Genomic DNA, 23,922 nt, shown 5'->3' on the forward strand with positions numbered 1-23,922 from the left:
CTTCTGTCAGTATCCCCTCTTGGAGCTTTAATAGGAGATCTCTCAGTGTAGCCTCTGGTGGGGTTTGAGCTTCCCTGACCTCTGGAGGCTTTTGATTGCATTAAAGTCCATCAGTCAATGAGGATGGATATGGAGCTTGGGTTTCCCTGAACTCTGGAGTCTTTTGATGAGATTAAGTTCAGCTTAGTTGGGCTGGGTGTGCTCTGAGTCCAAAACTTCCTGGAAGGCTGGAGCAAATATGGAGAATCTCCACCACTCTGACACGGCTGCCAGGTCTATGCTCCCTCTCTAGCTCCTTCCCCGACACCTGTGTTGGACACTCTGAACTTGGCACAGCTCTGCTTGCAAGTTATGCCTTTCAGACCAGCACCTTTGACCACCCAGAAGTTCCTGCTGCCATTGGAATCTCAGCACTCTGGGTGGGTGGGGGGATGGGTCCTGGGACCTTCCTTCAGTCTTCCCCTTAACCCTGAGTGTTCTCAGATTCTGGCTTTAAGAGGGGAGGGGGGCGTACCTTTTGAATTAAGTCCAGCAGGATGGTTCCTTGGCTCAGACTTGTTGTTAAGTTTGATTTTCAATCCCCTGGGAGCATTCAGTTTGTGATCCATTAGGAAGGGTATTCAGAGGTCTGAACTTCTGCTCCTTCGAGGCCTCCATATTACATCCCCAACCTTTTTCTTGAGGATAACCTTGTGTGCTACATAAAATAAATGTTAATTATCCCTGCTTTGATAATGTTGCAGTCTTTCTTTCTTACAACTCTTTAGCAGCCCCCTATTGTGACTCAGTAGAAGTCCCAGGCATTTTTCTAATATGTAGTTCCCTCAATTGATCTTCAGAGACTCCAGACTCCTCACCAATCTGGCTGAACATTCCCCAGTTCACTGTTGCCACTTGTAAATAGTCATCTAGAACCAAATACAATAATCCAAGTGCCATCTGATAGTACAGAAGGGCAGCTTTCTCCTTATTCTTGGAAATGGACATGCTTCTCTTAAGACTGCATTGGTTGGGGTAGTTGTTTAGCTCAGTGGATCAAGAGCCAGGCCTAGAGATCAGAGGTTCTGGGATGAAATCTGACCTCAAATAATTCAAAGATATATAACCCTAGGCCAATCATTTAACCTCCATTGCACAGTATGTATTCTAAGGCTAAAAGGGAAGGGTTAAAAAAAGTATGCATTATGCTTTTTCAATTACCCTGTTACTTTTCCCACTTATAATAAGTTTGTGGATCTCTCAATAATCCCCAACATCTCTTTATGCAATCCAAATTGGCATTAATAGTCTGTCTCCAATTTCCCCTTTTTTAAATCAACCAACCCCATTACTTCAACTCTTTTCTATGGCATAGGTACCAGTCACTGTCCCATCGAGGCCGATGCTTTTTTGTGTTTTGGACTTTTTCTACTCAAGGATAGGACCTGATATCAATCCCCAATGACATTCATCTTATCACATTATGTCTACTGTGCCAGCATCCTAAACTACTTCTGCATCCTACCTGTTTCAACAATCCCTATCCTGCCAATTTTCTCATTATTTTTTTTTCCTTCCAGTTTCAAAATTATGCCTTCTGCTTCTCTGTAGAATTAGTAGAATATTAATGGTCATGATTTACAAAACTCTTTACAGATATTATTTCATTTGATCCAAGTCACTCATAGAAACATTGAACAGAATGAGTTCAAGAAAAGAAACTTCAGAAGATTTATCTGAACTGATACAGAATGAAGTGAGTAGAACCAAGAGATAATATATACAATACCAACATTGTTCTGAAGGCAAACAACTTGGAAACCCATGGGACCTCTCATCACTGCACTGAACAACCAGGACTGCAGAAGACCCATGATGAAATAAGTTACTCACTTTCTACAAAAAGCTATAGACTTCCTATGAAATCAGCTGCCTCTCTTCAGAAATGGGATGGACTGAGGGTGTAAGTTGCAACACATATTTTTTGAGCTCTGAAATTAGTTTTCCTTGATTGTCCATGCGGCATCATACATGTATTTTAATCTTGAAACAATTATTAATATGTAAATATTGCAACTTATGTGCTCATGTACCGGATTCATAGGCTTATTAGTCTTGATCATTGCATTTAATAGGTACTGTATTAATTCTGACTACTCTCCAAATCTACAGTACAAAAATAAGAAGAATTCCCAGGTAAGCTGCCATAGGGTCCTAGTTCACACCTTGTCTGACCAGATTCCATACCAGGTCACATGTTTGAATAAACCCCTCCTATTTGATCTTGTAGTAGTCAGTTGAACCAATGTTAAGTCTTGTGCCTTGTAAAATGATCATTAGCTACCTCCATTCCCCATTCCTTGATCCTCCAATAAAAGATTGAGGACATATATAGTTCACTCTCTCTTTCTCTCTACCACCATCAGAGGAGCACACAGGCTGGATCCCAAGCTCTGGAAGCCTTGTCTCTGAGTCTCTCTTCCTTTGTTCTATTTCCTCTTTCTCTATATCCCCTTCACCCATTTTCTCTCAGTTTCTAACTCTCCTTCTCAGGTGTCCACCTAGGAATATATTAATTTGTGGCTACAGGCAGGCATAACTCATACCTGTCCCAAAGATTTTAGTTTTCATTACTGGTAGAAGGTAGAAGGGGGACAAAAAATAGATTTTAGTTAATTGGAAAGAAATAAATTAAGAAAAAGCTCTTTTCAACCATGGCTGTCAAATACATAACCTGCAACATTCTCAGGTGCTGTATGAACCAGGGGAAAAGGTAATTGGAAAATAGTTAACAAAAGAAAATGACAAACAGATAATTATATGATCATTTAAAATGTGTGCTTTCATCATCCCCATGTACAGATTGAGGCCAATAAAAAATCATTCCACCTCTAAAGTATATCCTGTTGGTGTCTGACTTCCCCAAGGTCACTTCCCCACTTCACAATTCTATCTCTCCCCCCTGCTCTCCATTCAGAACATTCCTAGAGGCAGGGACAGGAAGTTGGGATACCCCTAAGTTTTGTAACAATAAAACTACATGAAATAAAAGGAAACTAAGGCCAGAGATGATCTCTCTCTGGTCCTGCTGTACATTAATGTGATTATGGGAATGGAGGGTCTGTCATCTGTACATAGGAAAGTCAGACCAGTGAATTAATTGGGCAGCAGGAATTCTACAGTGGATCCAGCTACTGAATGCTAAAGCCAATAGATCAGAACCAGGCCTCACAAGAGACAAGCTTCCATGTGGCATTTAATGCCACAAAGAGGAAAATATATGTCCAATGGTGAATCTCTTTGTGTGAAAGGAGACAAAGTTTATATCTTCCTTTCCATCTCCAGAATTTCCCTACCAAGGGGAATCAAGGCCAGCCCCATTGCATGACCATAGCTTATACTCAACCAAGACTAGAAATATTCCGTGGTTCCACAGCACCAAGGGAAAGGGATTGAAGGAAAGAGTATTGGGCAGTCATTGAACCTGCGGTCCTAGAATTTGGGAGATGAAGAAGGTTGTATATCACTAGGACAGAAGAGAATAATACAATATCAATAACAAGGATGATGAAGACAACTCACATGCTTTTTATACCTACCATATAAAAAGGACCTTTACTCATAGAATGCTATTATATGCAGAGAAAATGTAATTCATTTTTCCAGATAAAGAAACTGAGGCCTCAAAAGGAGGAGTCATTTACTACACAGAGAGTAGACAGAAAAGAAAGGATTCTATCCAAGTTTTATGATTCTGAGCTCAGGGCTCTTTCTACCACAATGCACTGTGCCATGGGACCAGGGGGGGTGGGGAGAGTGTCACTTTTGTCTATTTCTGTCATGCCAGGGAAAGAGAGAGCCCCACACAAAGTTGGGGGCCCAATCCAGATACTCACCATAGATTATAATATTCTTGGTTGCAGTATGCGTCAAACCAGTGAATGAGTTAGATGCAGTACAGGTATAAGTGCCAGCATCACTCAGGGATGCAATAATAGAAAATGTGGCTGAGTTGCTGACTGGTTGTCCATTGTGTAACCAAGTGAATTGTGCTGCTGGGTTAGAATCAGCAACACAGCTCAAGGTAATATTTGCCCCAGTAGGGTACTCATTGGCTGAATGTACAATTGTGGCGTTATCTGGGCCATCTGGAAGAAAGAAAAGGATTCCATATTGAGATTATGGCAGAAATAAGGGGGCATCTCCTAGTCTATAACCCATCACCAAGAACCACTGTGTTTCCCTGATCCTCCTTTGAGCTGGGAAATTCACAACTCATCTTCTACTTTTCCAGTGTGGATCTGAACTTGGAAGATCTTAGGACTTTCTCCAGTTCAGCACCCTGGCTGGCCACCCTCAACCAGAACACATGGCAAGGCCAATTTGGGCTCCCTAAAGATGAAGGGGGTTGGGAACCTCAGAGCCTACCTCTTTAGCTCTCAGAGAAGGGACTGAATTAGCCTGGGCCTCTGGGAACACACCACCAGGCTATAAGAAGGCACCATATAGGAAGAAGCAATATACTCACAGGTAACATTCAGTGTGAATGGATTACTCCTTTTCCTAAACAATGGGTTCTCGATTTCACACTCATAGGGCCCTTTGTTTTCCGTTCTTCTGAGACTGCGGATAGTGAGTGTCCTCTTATCCGGTGACAGCTGTATCCTGTTACCACCTGGGGCAAGTCCATTTATGAACCACCGGTAAGCGTGAATTTGACCCGTAGCATTGCATGTCATTGAGAAGTCCTTGGTCTCCACTGCAGTATTGTTGGAGGTGATGATGGTAGGTTTGGACAGTGGTGCTGTGCAGGGAATAGACAGAAAATGACTGTATTCGTACTTTTTCTTATCTTATAACCATATAAGTGGATTGGAAGTGGCCTGTCTAAGACCTTGGCAAGGCTGGGGGCCAGAGACTAAAAACCTGTGATTTCAAAGGCAAAGACACCCCTTTCTATGGTGCAGATCTCATCTACTCCAGTCCTTAAGAAAAGTTCTTCTTCAGTTCTGTGACTGACAAAGACATTCACATGGAGTCCAAGCCCCTGGTGCTCAGTCTTTCTGGTCTGAGGCAAGCTGGTCTGGGGATGATAGACCACTTCATCCAGCACCTGGGCTTGGATTTGAGGCCTTTCTAACTTGGCAGAACCACCAAGAGTTTATGATTCCTTGGCCTGGACTTCCAGAAGCCAGGGTCCCTTACCTTGACAGCTTGATAAGGATATTGGGAGCCGGTGGTGTGGATAGACTAAAGTCAGGCCATGGGGAGATTGTGCTCAGAAAGGGAAACATTACTTTAACTCTGTCGAGGAAAGAAAAGGAAAGGCAGAGAGTGGGAATAGATCAGTTCTTATCAGGATACAAAAGGATGAGCCTCTGGCTGGGAGTCAGGTGAGACCTGTTTCAAGTCTGGATATATTGAACTCACAATAGCATCTCTAGAGCATAGGACATGATTTGCCCCCAGGATGTCCATACCCTTTACAGAAGATTCTAGAATTCCCTGCTTTGGGATCTTTACTTTCCTTTGGTGTTTCCTGCCCTACAGGATGAGAATGAGAATGTTGAAGGTGATCTTCAAGCTCACATGAGGTTTTATGCTGGGAATCTAAGCTAATGGGGACTAAATTTCCCTGAGCCTTTATGGTCCAAGGAGAGACCTTTCCTGATCTCTAGTTGGAAGTTAAAACACCTCACTGAGAGAGGTATGTGTTGTAATAATTAAAGGAGTTTGGCATAAACTGTTACAGATAAAAGAGTGGTTGCCTTAAACTGTGACCTCAAAGATATGTTTTCAAATCAAAAATATAGTGGTCACCCGGGAAAAATTCCCACATATTAAATATAACCAAGTCAGCTGGGTTTTATGGAGATTTTAATTAATACAAATAAGGAATTAATGAAAGAGAGAGAATAAGAGGAAACAATGAGAAAAGAGATAGGCCAGCTTAGGCCAGCCTAGGCTTTTAAGCCTTAAGAGAGAGATCAGTCAGTCTTTTATCACTCATGTAAAAAATAGACTCAGATATAGGACTACAATCCCCACGAGCCTTTGCTCCACTTCCCCAGAATGCCTTGTAATCTCACCTGGGCCGAGATCGAGAAGGGATTTAAGCTGATTCAAAAGCTTTTGAGGGGGGCTTGGGGCTTTTGGACTTCCGTTTTGCAGCAGGAGCGTCTCTTGCGTGATGTGAGGTTATTTTGTCTAGGCCTCTGGCCTAGGCACATGATTCTTACTTGTATATTCTTTAATCTTTAATCCTTTAATAAACCTTTAAAAAATATAATACTTCTTGCAGAGAGAAACTAATTTCTACCTGCCTCAGTCTCCCCATCTCCCCTAAATTTTAATCTTTACACTCACCACAAGATTTGTCCCAAACAAGACTCTAGTGTTCAGAGAGATACCAGTTCACCTTTGGCCAGCTCAATCTCCATCTAAGTTCAGCCACCAAGCCCTTCAAGGCAGCTCTGGCAAGCTGCCTCTCTCCCATTCATCTTTGGCCATATGAAACCTCTTCAGAGAGAGGTCCTCAGAGAGAGTTTTTCTCTCAGCTTCTGATTTCCTTTTAAAGAGAATTTTCTCCTATGTCACCTCCCCTAAGTTCTCACATCTACCAATCACAGTAGACATTTTCCAAAGGACAAACCATTCTTATTTCACACCTGAGTAGACTAAAACCTCATACCTCTTTTGTTAAGGCTTGTCCCTTACAAGTTGGCAAGTTGCCTGACCTTCATAGGTACTTAGCACCTTCCTAAAAATGGACTTAGCTTAAGGCTTTTGTTTCACTATAAGTATGAGTTAAGTACTTATTTATTGTTCAGTAAAGAGTTTACAACTTTATCTTCCTCTAAAATATGGTTAAGTATGAGTGGAGTAGAGTTCTCACATTCCTGACTAAGTCCCTTCATTGTTAAAATGGGGAATGGTCTTAACCAAGTGTTATGAAGTAGGGTCTGAGAATTTTTAAGATTCACAGTGTGCCAGAGCAATCCCTGGGGCACATCCAGGATCATCAACAGGCTTCCTTCCTGGGTCATCCATGGCCAGCTGTCTTAAAATTAATTTCCAATTTTACAGGTATAAGTGAGAAATATTTCAGCTTCCTTGACCTTTCTCCTTGTTATTTTGGTAGAGCTTGCACTCCATCCCTGGGTCTCCACTGGGAAGTTTAAGGTGAGGAAGAATGAGCCTCCCATTTGTATCCAGTAAAGCCAAGTGAGACTGACCAGGACAGTGACAAATCTGAGGTCAGCTAGCCACCTTTTGTAGTGGGGGGAGAATATGAAGAAACAGTGAGCATGCTCCTGAGCATGAAGGTCATGGTAGGACTTTTTGGAAGGTGTTTTGGCAGCATCAATGGATCCAGTGACTGACATGACATAGTGACTAGTGTTGGACTAAGAGTGAGAAAGACCTGAGTTCAAATTCTGTCTCAAAATGTTACTGGTTGTGCGACTTACTAGCAAGTCCCTATCTGTGTCTCAGTCTTTGTTAATTTGTTAAATGGATAAAATAATCTCTCCCTCTTAGTGTTGTTGGATGAAATGAGACCATATATAAAAGCTGTGTATAAATCCCAAGAAGAGCCCAAACAAAGGTTCAGAGGAAGGAAAGTCAGAGTGTGAGACTGGGTACCAAATGTAGACTCAGGCTGTCTGAGCACACAATGCATGGCCAGAAGTATCTGTAATGCCTGCTGCCATTTTGTGAAGGGCTAAGGTTTAATGCCAGAACAAGAACACTCAAGGATAGTCTGTAGGCAATAGAGAGTCATAGAGAAGAGACATGAGCACACACATATTTTATTGAAGGGCCAATTAAGGGCACTAGAGATGCTTAGCCCAAAGAAGAAAAGACTTGAGGAGGAGGGGAGACATGCAAAGACTGGTCAAGTTATAATGGGTTTGATGCCCCTGCCAGGGGATGCTCAGTGGTTACATTGATCAGGGAGGGACTATTTCCTAATGTGTCAGTATCTTTTCTCCTTACAGCAACATTCTGGTACCCTTTTATCTCTTGTCTATCACAAAACAACTCTTTTTTAAAACCCTTACCTCCTGCATTAGAATCAATACTCTGTATTGTTTCCAAGGCAGAAGGGCCAGGCAATGGGGGTTAAGTAACTAGCTCAAGGTCACACAGCTAAGAAGTGTCTGAGGCAAGATTTGAACCCAAGATTTCCTGATCCACAGCCAGGCTCTCAATTCGCTGAGTTACCCAGCTGCCCCTGCAGATCAGCTCTTCAGAGGAGGTAATGGCTTCTTTTTCAGAAGGGGCAGGGATTATGATTGGAATCCTGGTGACTAATTGAGAACTCTACTATATTTTGTTAGAAAGATAGGCGAGTAGGATTGTGTGGCCTCTGACTCTTATTTCTCCTAGTCTGCCTCCAGAAATGTGGGAGAAAAATGAAGATGATTCCTCAATTTCTTGACCTTCTCTAGGCCCCTGGTCTCCCTCCCTTCCCCAAGCTTGCCTTTCACACAATATTTACTGATATGGATCTCATTGTTCTTTTCAGGGTTATTCATTGTACCTCCTTTTTTCCCAACTTCTTTCTCAAGCAAAAAGTCTTTACTTTTCTGTTTTTAGAAGATGTGGTAGACCTAGATTGATGTAGCCCCAAAATTAAGGAAATAAGATTTAAGAAGACAGAGCCGAAAAGAATGGAGAGGCAGCAAAGGGATCAGGGATAGGGTAGTCTAGAGATAAAGAGAGATGGAGGAGAGTTTTCAGCAAGCTGTATCTCAAGGAAACTGGTCTATGGGTTTTCCTTGACTACACAGGCCAAACAGCAAACAGTTTTAATGGACTTGACTCCCTTCTCATTTCTCTTCCAAAAATGATTTGGGATGCTTTGCAAAACTGATCTGAAGAGGATTCCTGGACTGACTCTGCAACAGTTATGAGACGCATAAACAGGCTCACATCCAACCCAATCCTTTCTTGGGTGAGGAAGGGCTCCAACATTTGCCCCTCTATAATCAGATGGAAATCAGGCTGGCTCAATCATCCCTGGCCTCAGATATTCCTCTCTTGCTATTGGTCTCCTTCTGTCCACTAGGTGGAACTACCAGTACAGGAAGGACTCATTAGTACAAAAAGTTTCAGAGTAGCAGTTGACACCTAATGTGATCTAGGGCATCTTAACCTCTCTAGGGCTGTCTCTGGATACAACTGACTTCAGTTCCCTGGAAAGATCAGGAAATGTCCAATTAAACAGGAAATCTTGAAAATCAAAAAGAGAGTTTAATAAAATCAAAAGAAAATAAAAAACAGAATTAAATAATACTAGGATCTGGTTTTTAAAATATAAATACAATTAAATAGATGAAGCATTGGTTAATTTGATTAAAGATAGAAGAAAACATTATAACCAATAGCAAAAATGAAAAGGATGAATGAGTTAGCAATGAAGTTGAAATTAAGGAAATTTTGAGCACTTATTTTGAGCAATCATGTGCCAGCAAAATTGAAATGTAAGTAAAATAGATGAATACTTACAAAAAAGATTAATTGCTCAGATTAACAGAATTATAAATAGAATATTTAAACAACTCAATCTTAGAAAAAGACATTGAAGAAACCACAAATGAGTTCTCTATGAAAAAGTCCCCAGGATCAGATTGATATACCAGTGAATTACCACACTGAAGGAACAATGAATCTCAATGCTATTTAAACAATCTTAAAAATCTAGGCAATGAGGGCTATGGGGTGATCAGTAGATAGCAGGGCCTAGATTCAGGAGGACCAGGGTTCACATCTGGCCTCAGATACTTTGGATGTGTGACCACGGGCCTTTCATTATTCCCCTTTTTCTAGCCTTTACTTCTCAACTTACTTTGAACCAATACTCAGAATTGATTCCAAGATGGAAGGGAAGAATTTTCAAAAATAGGTAAAGAAAGAATTCCACCAAATTCCTTTTGTGATCCAAATATATTTTTGATACCAAAGCCAGTGAAAGCAAAAACAGAAAAAGAATTGGAATACTTAAATAATCCTGTATTAGAAATAGAAATTGAACAAGGCATCACAAATGTCCCTAAGAAAAAATCCACAGGGCCTGATGGTTCTATAAGTGTGTTATATCAAACATACAACGAACAACTAATCCCAATATTATACAAAATATTTGATGTAATAAACAAACAGGGAGTTGTACCAAATTCCATTCATGACACAATTATGGTACTGATTCCAAAGCCAGGCACATCAAAAACAGAGAAAGAAAACTATAGACTAATCTCCTTCATGGACATAGATGCAAAGGTCTTAAATAGAATACTAGCAAAAAGACTCCAGCAACTGATCCTGAGGGTTATTCATTATGATCAGTTGGGATTCATACCAGATTAATATTAGGAAAATCATCCACATAATTGACCATATCAACAAGCAAACCAACAAAAATCACATGATTATCACAACAGATGCAGAAAAAGCCTTTGACTAAATACAACACTCATTCCAACTGAAAGCACTAGAAAGTATAGGAATAGAAGGGCCTTTCCTAAAAATAATAAACAGTATATATCTAAAACCATTAGCCAACATCATCTGCAATGGAGATAAACTAGATGTATTCCCAATAAGAGCACAAGTGAAATAAGGATGCCCATTATCACCTCTACTATTTAACATTGTACTAGAAACACTAGCAGTAGCAATTAGAGAAGAAAAAGACATTGAAGGCATTAAAATAGGCAATGAGGAGATCAAGCTATCTCTCTTTGCAGATGATATGATGGTCTACTTAAAGTATCATAGAGAATCAATTAAAAGGCTAGTGGGAATAATCAACCATTTTACCCAAGTTACATGATACAAAATAAACCCACATATGTTATCAGCATTTCTATATATTTCCAATACATCTCAACAGCAAGAATAAGAAAGAGAAATTCCATTTAAAATCACCCTACACAATATAAAATATGTAGGAATCTATCTGCCAAAGCAAACACAAGAACTATATGAACACAACTACAAAACAATTTCCACAAAATTAAAACTAGATCTAAATAATTGGAAGAACATTAACTGCTCATGAGTAGGATGAGTTAACATAATAAAAATGACAATCCTACCCAAACTTATTTATTGCCATACCCATGGAACTACCAAGAAAGTTGCTTATTGAAGTAGAAAAAACATCACAAAGTTCGTTTGGAAGAACCAAAGATCAAGGATATCCAGGGAAATAATGAAAAAAAAATGTGGAGGAAGATGTCCTAGAAGTAGCAGATCTCAAACAATACTATAAATCAGGGGTCATCAAAGCAAAATGGTACTGGCTAAGAGACAGAAAGGAGAATCAGTGGAATAGACTTGGGGTAAGGGACCTCAGCAAGACTGTCTATGATAAACCCAAAGATCCCAGCTTTGAGGACCAAAATCCATTTTTTGACAAAAATGGCTGGGAAAATTGGAAGACAATATGGGAGTGATTGGGTGTGGATCAACATCTCAAACCATAAACCAAGAAAATTCAGAATGGGTGAATGACATGAATGTTAAAAGAAGGAAAATATAAGTAAATTAGGTGAACACAAAATAGTATGTATATATCAGATCTTTGGGAAAGCAAAGATTTTAAGACAAAGCAAGAGTTAGAAAGAATCACAAATGGAAAGTAAATAATTTTTATTATATTATACTAAAAAGGTTTTGTGCCAACAAAACCAATGTAACCAAAATTAGAATGGAAGCAACAAATTGGGGGAATAAATCTTCATAACAAAATCCTCTGACAAAGATCTAATTACACAAATTTATAAAGAGCTAAATAAGTTGTACAAAAAAACCATGCCATTCTCCAATTGATCAATGGGCAAGGGACATGAATAGGCAATTTTCATATAAAAAATAAAAACTATTAATAAACACAGGAAAAAAAGTGTTCTAAATCTCTTATAATCAGAGAGATGCAAATCAAAACAACTCTGAGGTATCACCTCACACCTAGCAGATTGGCTAACATGCCAGCAAAGGAAAGTAATGAATGTTGCAGGGGATGTGGCAAAATTGGAACATTAATGCCCTGCTGGTGGTGTTGTGAATTGATCCAACTGTTCTGGAGGTCAATTTGGAAATATGCAGAAAGGACACTAAAAAACAGTCAGCCCTTTGATCCAGCCATAACACTGCTGGGTTTATACCCCAAAGAGATAATATGGAAAAAAAAATTTGTACAAGAATATTCATAGCTGCACTCTTTGTGGTGGCAAAAAATTTGAAAATGAGGGGATGCCCTTCAATTGGGGAATGGCTGAAAAAATTGTGGTATATGTTGATGATGGAATACTATTGTGATCAAAGGAATAATACACTGGAGGAATTCAATGGGAACTGGAATGACCTCCAGGAATTGATGCAGAGTGAAAGGAGCAGAAGCAGGAGAACATTTTACACAGAGACTGATACACTGTGGTACAATCAAATGTAATAGACTTCTCCATTAGTTCCAAATGCAGTGATCCTGATCAACTCGGAGGGATCTATGAGGAAGAAAACTATCCATATTCGAAGGAAAAACTGTGGGAGCAGAAACACAGAAGAAAAAGAATTGTTTCATTACATTGATGGAAGGGGATATGATTGGGCATGTAGACTCTAAATGATCACCCTAGTGCAAACATCAACAATATGGGAATAGGTTCTGATTAAGAACACATATAAAACACAGTGAAATTGCATTTCAGCTACAAGAAGGGGTGGAGGAAGTAGAAAGAGGGAAAGGATATGATTCTTGTAACCAAGAAATAATGTTCTAAATTGACTATATAAAATTTAAAATATAACTCCATGAAATATTTCAGTAGCTATAAGACTTAAATCTTAAATATTTACATTCGCCACACTCAAGTTATGTTTTACTCCAGAACTGGCTACAAATCATGTTTGTAAATATTATGTAGAAAAATATAAAAACATGTTTGAATGGAAATAATTTCCATATGGTGCTATTTCTTTAAGTTAAATAAAGCAACTTTTTTTAAAAGATAAAAAAAAATAGACAAGAGGAGAGTTAATCCTATCTTTCACAAGAGACTGATGACTTAGCTATCCTGATCAATACATTGATCTAAGACATTTTCAAAGGATTTATGATGAAGAAATATACTCTCTACCTCCAGAGAAAGATCTGATGGTGTCTAAATGTTGTATAAACAATACTTCTTTCAATTTCTTTTTTCTTGGCTTTTGTGTTGTTGTTACAAAGTGGATAATATGTACATATGTTTTACATAATTTCATATGTACAAAGGACATCACATTTTTTGTCTTCACAATGGGTCAGGACCAGGTAGGAGGGTGGGAATGCAAAATTTTAAAAAACTGTTATAAGTAAAAATATAAAGAATTTGGAGTTTGGAAGTAAGTTTGAGATTTCCATTCCATTGAGGTCCTGGGATAAATTGGCAAATAGAATCATCTACCTACAATCTTGCAAAAGGTTTAAGATACAGGGTCCTAATTTTTTGTAGTTGCCTTTATTGAAAAGTTGGAGGCATTGCCCAGAAGAACAAAAAAGGCAGAAAGTAATAAAAGCCCTGCTTAATGAGGTAATTCCTAAGATTGGATATCCCAGATCACATAATCAAAATGATAATGGTCCTGGCATCACATCACAGATTTTTCTCATGATTGCTAATGCTTTGTGCTTAACCAACAACCTTCATTACACCTGGCATCCTCAGTACACAATCAACCCTGTTTGCTTCAGTTTTCTCATCAGTAAAATAAGCTGAAGAAGGGAATAACAAAACACTTCATAACTTTTGGTAAGAAACACCAAATAGGGTCATGAAGACACAGACCTGTCCGAAATAACTGAACAACAATTGTTCCTTTTCTGAAAGGGAAATTTTGTGATTCTGAACAATACTGGCTGTCTCAGTCATTTTCTTCCTTTGGTTCCTCTAGTTTGGGACATACTCCTGGAAGGGGGGCAGGGACTGAGTCATTTTCCTGTATCTCAAGTCCATAGCCTAGGGACTTTTTGCTGAGAAAGTGGGTGAAAAATATTGTGGGATAGAGGTGAATGGCCAGTTGTGGCCCAGGTCAGTTAGATGAATGAATGAATGAATGAATGAATGCATGCATGCATGCATGCATGCATGTACCAGTGGACTGATAAGAATAGGATTAGTAATGTGGGAGATGGGGAAGGAGGGAGGAGGGCTTGGCATTCATCCAGTACTACATATCAGCCTTATCATTCAAATGAAGATAATGCTTGTGCTTTGGAACTGTATTTTAATTTAAAATCCAAGATTTTGATTTTTGTTCTAGAAAAGATCTTCAATAAGAAGCTTGCTAACTCCTAAATCCAGGGAATGAACTGTTGCAGAAAGATGCAAAAACATACATTATTACATCAAGAAGATCAAGAATGAACTTTGGATATGGTTGATTGAACTAAAATTTAATTGAACATTTATTGTAAATGTACACATTTATGACAAAAGGGACTGCCCCTAATTTGGCTTTCTGTCATTGTGCCTAGCAAAACATTGGTTTTGCTTTCTTTCTTTCTATTTCCTCCCTTACTACTCTAATTTCCTCTCAGAAAATTGAATATTGTATATATCTATAGTTAGAAGGGCATTTAGGACTACAAGATGATTATGTTAAATGATCAATGGGGAGACTAGTCACCCAGTGATCATCAGGGGGGATTGTGAATCTTAAAAATTCTCAGACCCTACTTCAGAACACTTGGTTAAGACCATTCCCCATTTTAAACAATGAAGGGACTTAGATCAGGAAGTGGGAACTCTACTTCACCCATACTTAAGCATGCCTTAGGGGAAGATAAAGTTGTAAACTCCTTGCTGAACAATGAAAAGTACTTAACCCATACTTATAGTAAGGCAAAAACCCTTAAGCTGTGCCTATTTTTAGATCTAATTCAAAAAGGTGCTAAATACCTATAAAGGTCAGACAACTTGTAAACTTGCAAGGAGCAAAGAGGTGAGAACTTACTCAGGTGTGAATTACTCAAAGTTTAGTCTACTCAGGTGTGAATTAAGAATGGTCTGTCCTTTTTAAATCGTCTACAGTGATTAGTAGTTGTAAGAACATAGGGGAGGTGACATAGAAGAAAATTCGCTTTTAAAAGGAGCTCAGAAAGGGCTCTGGGGAAATTCAGCTGGAAGGAATCAGCTGGAGAGATTGAACTGGGAAAGGCTGAATGGTGGCTGAACTTGATTGAGCTAGCTGAAGCTGAACTGTTGTCTCTCTGAACACTAAAATCTTGCTTTGGACAGATCTTGTGGTGAGTTGATAAAAGACTGACTGATCTCTCTTAAGGTTAGCCTAAGCTGGCCTAGCCTTTTTCTCATTATTTCCTTTCTCTCTCTCTCTCTCTCTCCCTTTCTTTAATTCCTCATTTGTATTAATTAAAATCTCTATAAAACCCAGCTGACTTGGGTATATTTCATATATGGGAATTTTTCCCTGGCGACCACTTTATATTTGATTTAAATCAAGACACTGTACTGAAACCATATTTTCTGCGGTCACAATTTAAGCCAACCACTCTTTTAACTGCCACAGTTTAAACCAGACCACTCTTTTAACTGTTACAGAACACAATGAGATGCTATATTGCTTAGTAGACTTTAAAATGCTGGGCATCTGGAAACTCTTGTAATTAGTATCATTTCATTTCTCTGTGCATAGAAGATTACTCAGTTTAGGTCAATTCCCTGGGGGTAAGGGATAAAGCTGATCTCAATAGGTGAGCCATTGAAGTGGGAATGACCAGGAGAACCAGAGGGGAAACAGTTAGAAACCAACAGGGGAAGAGCCAAGATGGCAGCATAGCAGGACCTTCTCTGAATCTCCTTCTAACCAATCATTACAAAGCATCTCAAGGGGGCAGCTGGGTAGCTCAGTCAATTGAGAGCCATGCCTAGAGACGGGAGGTCCTAGGTTCAAATCTGGCCTCAGACACTTCCCAGCTGTGTGACCCTGGGCAAGTCACTTGACCCCCATTGCCTAGCCCTTACCACTCTTCTGCCTTGGAGCCAATACACAGTATTGACTCCAAGAAGGAAGGTAAGGGTTAAAAAAAACAAAAAACAAAGCATCTCAAAAGGACAAAAATCAGAACCAGAGAAATAAAGGCACTCTCCCACTGGTCACAGTGTGAAAGGTAGGCAGTGAGTGAGGATTCCTATGCCATAAAGAAAAGAAACTGCTCAAATCAAAGCACTAGTTGACCACACTTTCCCCCACATCAAATACTGAACCACAGTTAATGCCAGGGCCAGGAGAATTTCCAAAGTATCAGGGGAAGACTGAGAGCACCACAGAATACCCCTGAGGGCTGTGGCTGGCCTTGGCAGTGAGACTCAAAGCTAAATAACACAGTCCTTGCAGCAGGGGAAGCAAAGGGGCAGCCAAAAGGGTAGCCAAAGCAGAGTTGAGGATGATGAACTTAGTGCAAAACCCATGTTGCAGTTGAAAATACAAGAAGCAACAGCTGAGGAAGATAGCCTTAGGAAAAAATGCTTTGAAGCAGGAACTACACATAAAAAAAAAACAACAGAGATCTACCTGCCCTCATTCAATCCTCAGAAAGGGAACGAAAGATACTCACAAGGCAAAGCCCTTGAGACAGAAGCTAAGAAACCAATGACCACCAACATGCAAGAATACCAATCCTAAAGGGGCAAAAGGAGTTAACAAAAAAAAACCATCTTGACCCTGGAAAATTTTTATGGAGAAAAAGAGCAAATGTAGAATATCTGTCTTGTAAAGTGGGTAGAGGAAGTGCACATCATCCTCTTCCTCATTTCTTGCTCTGGGGCCCAGGGGTCTCACATTAAAAAAAATCCCTTAAATTCTGTTTTAGAATATATATTAAATATTGTTTCTAAAGCAGAATAGCATAAGGGCTTGGGATTTGGGGGTAAGTGGAATGCCCAGGATAACAGAGATACAAAGTGACTAAGGACAGATTTGAAGCTAGGTCCTTATGACTCCAGGCCTGTCCCCTCTATTTACTGAGCCCTTTCATCTTGTTGTGAGAAAAAGAGATACCATTAAAAGGAGAAAGCTGTGGGAGAGACCTGAGAACTAGAGAATTACCACCATTCTCGGAAGGAAATGCTTCCTCAGTGTTCCAATTCCTGCATGATCCAGCAACTTTAGCACTAGATGACTGGCATGGAGAGGTGCCTTATTAGTCTATTTCAGACTTCTCCTAATTCATAATCTCTTCATGTGTTTCTGATTTCTCTTTATTGAGATTCCTTAGTAGCAGGAAAACTCACCAAAGGAAGACACCCACATCTCACATACAGTGCCAAAAACAAGGTGGTGAAGTATGGGTGAGAATATGACTCCTGGGAAACAAGTCCTCTTCTGCAAGTCTGACTTGGCCAGATTGGGCTGGATGGCTCTTGCCACTCTGTGGCTCAGAATAGGGCAAGGCTTTCTCTCTAGGACTGGGAGGGAAGAATCCCAGGTGCCTTTCATAAGTTAGGTAAAGGAGGAACCTGGCCCTTGGAAGTCCATGCCTCCAAATTTGGAAAAGATACAGAAATGGAGATTGGAGAAGTCTTTCAGAACAAAGGAGCCACTAGGAGAACACACTGGTGGCTAACTCTGTTGGTTCTTAAATTTATTTGCAGGGATTGGATACTAATGATTTGTACTTTGTAAGGACATGGTAGTTGTCCCTGAATAAGTATCAGATATGATTTGACTAAGGTCTCAATCAGAGCAATTGAGTTACTTGAGAAAGAAGGGATACTTAGAGAAGAGTTGTCTTTGGAGCTTCTTAAAATATAAGATTACTTCCCAGGCACCAGGGTTTCTTTCCCCCTCCTTCATCAAGCCTCATCACTGACATGCAACTACCTCAAAGTTAGTCCTTCAGCCATATACACTATTATTCTCCTACTCAGCTAGCCTATGGAGTGTTGGATCTTTCTCAGGAGTCTTTTTCCTACACTAGGTTATGTAATATTTTAATTTGAGAAATTGTTTGGAGCTGTAGTAGTAGTAGTAGTAGTAGTAGTAGTAGTAGTAGTAGTACTAGTAGTACTAGTAGTAGTTGTTGTTGTTGTAGTTGTAGTAGTAGTAGTAGTATTGGTAAAGAGAGGGGAAAATGGAAGAAAGGTCAAGAGATATTAGTGTTAAAAAGAATTTCCCTCCAGATTATGTGTTTTTGTTTGATATCATCAATCACTGACCTGTAGGTCATTTATCATTGAGATTGACTGGTATTGAGAAACCCTCAGAGAAAGGAAGTTGAAACCAAGGAGAAGGGAAACTGATCCGACAGAAACTGCCCCCTTGTTAATCCAAGGAATTGCTCCTGCTCTTCTCTCTCTCTCTCTCTCTCTCTCTCGTCTCTCTCTCTCTCTCTCTCCTTCTCTCTCTCTCTCTCTCTCTCACTCTCTTCTCTCCTCTCTCTCTCTCTCTCTCTCACTTCTCTACTCTCGCTCTCTCTCTCTCTCTCTCTCTCTCTCTCTCTCTCTCTCTCTCTCTCACTCTTTCCAGTTTGACATGTACTATCATGTTTGTTCAGTTCTCTTTACATTTAACTCTTCCTAAACTATTCTTAAGTAAGTTATTATAGTTTATTTAGATTTGCTAAAAGACACCAAGATGTTGGACCAGGAACCAGTAATCAAGACTGATCAAAGCTACAACCGCACTGCAAAAAACTTTGGATTGGTGAGTAAATGGTTAAGTATTGGGGGAGGTGAAGCAAGCTGAACTTTTGCTTTTTTTCCCCAAATAGAGCCAGGTTTGTGGGATTAAGCTCTAATTAATGATTAAATTACAGCTAGGAAATATTGTGGATGGAGTCTGGAGTCAAAAAAACTCATCTTTCTGAGTTCAAATCTGGTCTCAGACACTCAATAGATGTTGTGACCCTGGGAAAGTTACTTCACCATCTTTGCCTCAGTTTTCTCATCTGTAAAATGAGCTAGACAAGGAGTGCAAACCCCCTCCAGCATCTCTGCTAAGAAATGGAGTCAGGAAGAGTTGTACATGACTCTATAATTACTTGTTAACAATTTCTCCTCACACATAAGGGTTTTGCTTTCCATCATCATTTTGCCTCTATGATTCTAGTTCAGCCCTCTGTGGCCACACAGAACACTTCTAAATCCTCTTCCACGTAAGAGTCCAGAATATTGCTATCAGGCCTCTCCCCAAAGCTTTCTATCCCTTTTTCTAATATGTAGTTCCTCAATTGATCTTCAGAGACTCCCAAACCCCTCAGCAATCTGGCTGAACACTCCCTAGTTCACTGTTGCCTCCTTGTAAAAATGTGTCATCTAGAACCAAATACAATAGTAAAAGTGCCATCTGATAGTACAGAAGGGCAGCTATCTCCTTATTCTTGGAAATGGACATGCTTCTCTTAAGACGGCATTAGTGGTTGGGGTAGTTGTGTAGCTCAGTGGATTGAGAGCCAGGCCTAGAGATCAGAGGTTCTGGGATCAAATCTGACCTCAAATAATTCCTAGCTATATGACCCTGGGCCACTCACTTAACTTCCATTGCATAGTATTGATCCTACGTCTGATAGGTAAAGGGTTAAAATAAAGTTTGCATTATGTTTTTTCAACTACTCTATTACCTTTCCTACAGATAATAACTTTTTGGTTCTCTCAATTATCCCCAGAGATCCTCTTATGAAATCTAACTTGGCATTAATGATCTGTATCCAATTTCCCCTTTTTTTTAAATCAACCATGCCCCATTAATTTAACTTTTTTCTATGACATGTATACTAGTAACTGCCCCATCGAGGTCGATTTTTTTTTTTGTGATTGTGACATTTTGTATTCCAGATAGGACCTGATATCAATTCCCAATAATATTCATATTATCACATTCCACCTACTGTACCAGCTTCCTGAACTACTTCTACATCCTATCTGTTTTTACCATCCCTATCATGCCAATTTTTTCTTTCTCTATACTCTCCTTCCAGGTCCAAAATTATGCTTTCTGCTTGTCTACAGAATTACTAGAACATTAATGGTCACCATTTACTAAGGTCTTTAAAGATATTATTTCATTTGAGCCAAGTCACTCATAGGAACATTGAATGGAATGAGTTCAAGAACAGAAACTTCAAAAGATTTGTCTGAACTGATGCAGAATGAAGTGAGTAGAACAAGAAGGTAATTTATACAATAACGATAGTGTTGTGAAGTCAAAGAACTTTGAAAAACTTGGGACCTCTGATCAATGCAGTGGCTGACAAGGACTGCAGAAGACCCATGATAATAAGTTACTCACTTCCTACAAAAAGCTACAGACTTGCTATGAAATCAGCTGCCTCAATTCAGAAATAGGATGGACTCAGGCTGTAAGTTGCAACAGATATTTATTGAGATTGAGAATACTTTACCTTGATATGTCCACATGAGTATTTTAATCTTGAAAGAATTACTAATGTATTAATATTGCAACCTATGTGCTCAGGTATCATATTCACAGATATATTAGTTCTTGATCATTGTATTTAATAGGTACTCTATTAATTTTGACTACTCTTCAAATCTACATCCCAAAGGTCAGAAGAATTCCTGGGTAGGCTGCCACATTGTCCTAGTTCCCACCTTGCCAGACCAGATTCCATACAAGGTCATATGCTGAGTTAATCTACTCCTCTTTGATCTTGTAGTTGTCAGGTGAGCCGATATTAAGTCTTATGCCATGTCACATGAACATTAGCTACCTCCCATTCCCCATTGCTTGATCCTCCAGTAAAAGATTGAGGAAATATGTAGTTCACTCTCTCTCTCTCTCTCTCTCTCTCTCTCTCTCTCTCTCTCTCCCATCATCAGAGGAGCACACAGGCTGGATCCCAAGCTCTTTAATTCCTGGCTCTGAGTCTTTCTTCCTTTATTATATTCCCTCTTACTCTATATCCCCTTTACCCATTTTTCCTCAGTTTCTAACTCTCCTTTTCAGGTGTCCAACTAAGAATATATTAATTTGTGGCTATAGGCAGACACAACCCATACATGTCCCAAACATATTCTTTTTCATTAGTGGTAGAAGGTAGAAGGGGAACAGAAAATAGATTGTGATTAATTGGAAAAAGTAAATTAAGAAAAAGTTCCTTTCAAACACAGGTGTCAAATACATAGACTGCAACATTGCCAGGTGCTGCCTGAACCAGGTCAAAAGGTAATTGGGAAATAGTTGTAGCAGTCCACCCCTAGCTATGGGCAAGGGGAACAGTCGGTATGTACAGATTCCCTTAGAAGAGAGCATGCTCAGTCTTGAGCATGCTAAGTATTGCACATGGCTGGGAAAGCCTCTGACCCTTGACCCCAGCTTCCCCCAGGTGAAGTGGGAACACAGGTTTCTTTGTGCTCACCTGGTTAAGAGAAACCACACCTATACCTTGTCATTAACCAATGATCATCATCCCTGTGTACTGTGTATATTTGCATATCAAAGATTATATATAGCCCAGCAAGCTCCGCCTCTCTCTCTCTCTTTCAGGCTAGCTGATGGCTGTCCTGGCAGGACTTGGCCTCTGGCCAAGCTCCATCTTTAAATCTTCTCTATCTCTCTTTCATCTCTCTGACCTGTGTGGGATTAAATGTGGATCTCTGGACTGGTAAAAGCCTTTGGAAGGGTCCTTTGATCAGAGCTTAGCTGTGGCTCATGGAAAATTAATAAAGACTCATTCCTGCCACCTCATATCTCTAATTTGACTCCGTCATCCCCCTTGTGGTATCTAAAACTTCTATCCTATCTCTATCTTCCTACCTTAAAGCTTCTCTCCCCTCTGAGGAAGCTTTAATAGTTAACCAAAAAAAAAAGATACACAGATAATTATATGCTAAATTAAAATGTGTGCTTTAAGCATCCTTATGTACAGATTTAGCCCAATAAAAAGTCATCCCTCCTGTAAAGTATATGCTGTTGGTATCTGACTTTCCAGAGGTCACTTCCACACATCAAAATTCTATTTCTCCCCCTGCTCTCCATTCAGAATATACCCAGAGTCAGGGACAGGAAGCTGGGATACCCCTAAGAATTATAACAATAAAGCTGCATAAAATAAAAGGAAACTAAGGCCAGAGATGACCTCTCTATGGTCCTGCTGCCATTAGTGTGATTATGGGAATGGAGGGTCTGTCATCTGTACATAGGAAAGTCAGACCAGTGAATTAATTGGGCAGCAGGAATTCTACAGTGGAAACAGTTACTGGAGGCTAAAGTCAATATATCAGAATCAGGTTAAATAACTGACATGCTTCCATGTGGCATTTTACGCTACAAAAAGGAAAAATATAGAAGCAATGGTGAATCCCTATGTGTGAAAGCAGAAAAAGTTTACATTCTCCTGTCCATCTCCAGAATTTCCCTGCCAAAGAGGACCAAGACCAGCCCCATTGCATGACCAGAGCTTATACTCCAACCAAGACTAGAAATATTCTGTGGTTTCACAGCACCAAGGGAAAGGGACTGAAGGAAAGAGTATGGGGCAGTCATTGAAACTGCAGTCCTAGAAGGTGGGACACAAAGAAGGTTGTATGCTACTGGGACAGAAGAGAATAATACAATATCAATAACAAGGATGATGATGACAATTCACATGTTTTTGTGCCTAACATGTAAAAAGTACTTTCCCCACATAAAATCCTATTATATACAGAGCAAATATTATGCACTTTTCCAGATGAAGAAGCTGAGGATGTGAAAGGAGGAGACACACTTACCACACAGATAATAGACAGAGGAGGAATGATTAAATCCAAGTTTCATGATTCTGAGTTCAAGGTTCCTTCTACCACAATGCAATGTGCCATGGGACCACGGAGGCAGAATGTCACTTATGTCTATTTCTCTCCATGTCTATTTCTGCCAGGGAAAGAGAGAGCCCAACACAAAGTTGGGGGCCCAATCAAGCTACTCACCATAGATCATAAGAGTCTTGTTTGCAGTGCGCGTCAAGCCAGTAAATGAGTTAGTTGCAATACAGGTATAGTTTCCGATATGATTCAGGGATGTAATAATAGAAAATGAGGCTGAGTTGCTGACAGATTGTCCATTCTGTAACCAAGTGAATTGTGCTGGTGGGTTAGAATCAACAACACAGCTCAAGGTAACATTTATCCCCGTTGCGAACTGATCGCTTATATGGTCAATTGTGGCAATATCTGGGCCATCTGGGGGAAAAAGAAGGATTCCATATTTAGATTATGGCAGAAAAGAAGGGCATCTCCTAGTCTGTAACCCATCACCAGGGACCACAGTGATGCTCCTTTGAGCTGGGAAATTCACAGCTCCTCCTCTACTTTTACAGTTTGGATCTGAACTTGGAAGATCTTAGGGCTTTCTCCAGTTCAGCACCCTGGATGGCCACCCTCCACCAGAACACATGACAAGGCCAATCTGGGCTAACTAAAGATGAAGGGGTTTGGGAACCTCAGAGCCTAGCTCTTTAGTTCTCAGAGAAGGGACTGAATTAGCCTGGCCTCTGGGAACACACCACCAGGCTATAAGCATGCAACATATAGGAAGAAGCAATATACTTACAGGCAACATCCAGTGTGAATGGATCACTCCTATTGCTATAAAATGGATTCCGGATTTCACACTCATATGGCCCTTTGTTATCTCTTCTTGTGAGCCTGCTGAGAGTGAGTGTCCTCTTATCTGGCGACAGCTGTATCCTGCTACCAGCTGGGGCAACTCCGTTTATGAACCACTGGTAAGTGTGAATTTGACCTCTAGCCTGGCATGTCAATGAGAAGTCCTTGGTCTCCACTGCAGTAATGTTGGAGATGACAATGGTAGGTTTGGACAGTGGCCCTGCGCAGAGAATAGACAGAAAATGACTGTGTTGGTTCTTTTTCTTACCTTATAACCAAATAAGTGGTTTGGAAGTGGCCTGTCTAAGACCTTGGCAGGCTGGAGGCC

General features: G+C 40.0%; 1 protein-coding gene across 1 annotated transcript in view; it reads right to left on the reverse strand.

The window, feature by feature from the left end:
• The window catches only part of LOC103092631 (carcinoembryonic antigen-related cell adhesion molecule 5-like), a 56,743-nt gene extending 33,581 nt beyond the window's left edge, over window positions 1–23,162 (reverse strand). Inside the window, exons 1-3 of the mRNA XM_056826226.1 lie at window positions 22,917–23,162; window positions 4,508–4,783; window positions 3,876–4,127 (exon numbers count right to left, since the gene is read on the reverse strand). Of these exons, the coding sequence (XP_056682204.1) occupies window positions 3,876–4,127; window positions 4,508–4,783; window positions 22,917–22,926 (538 nt within the window). The 5' untranslated portion in view covers window positions 22,927–23,162. The remainder of the gene's footprint in view (window positions 1–3,875; window positions 4,128–4,507; window positions 4,784–22,916) is intronic.
• Between the last annotated feature and the right edge of the window lie 760 nt (window positions 23,163–23,922).

Source organism: Monodelphis domestica, chromosome 4, assembly GCF_027887165.1.
Source record: "Monodelphis domestica isolate mMonDom1 chromosome 4, mMonDom1.pri, whole genome shotgun sequence".
Taxonomy (NCBI): Eukaryota; Metazoa; Chordata; class Mammalia; order Didelphimorphia; family Didelphidae; genus Monodelphis; species Monodelphis domestica.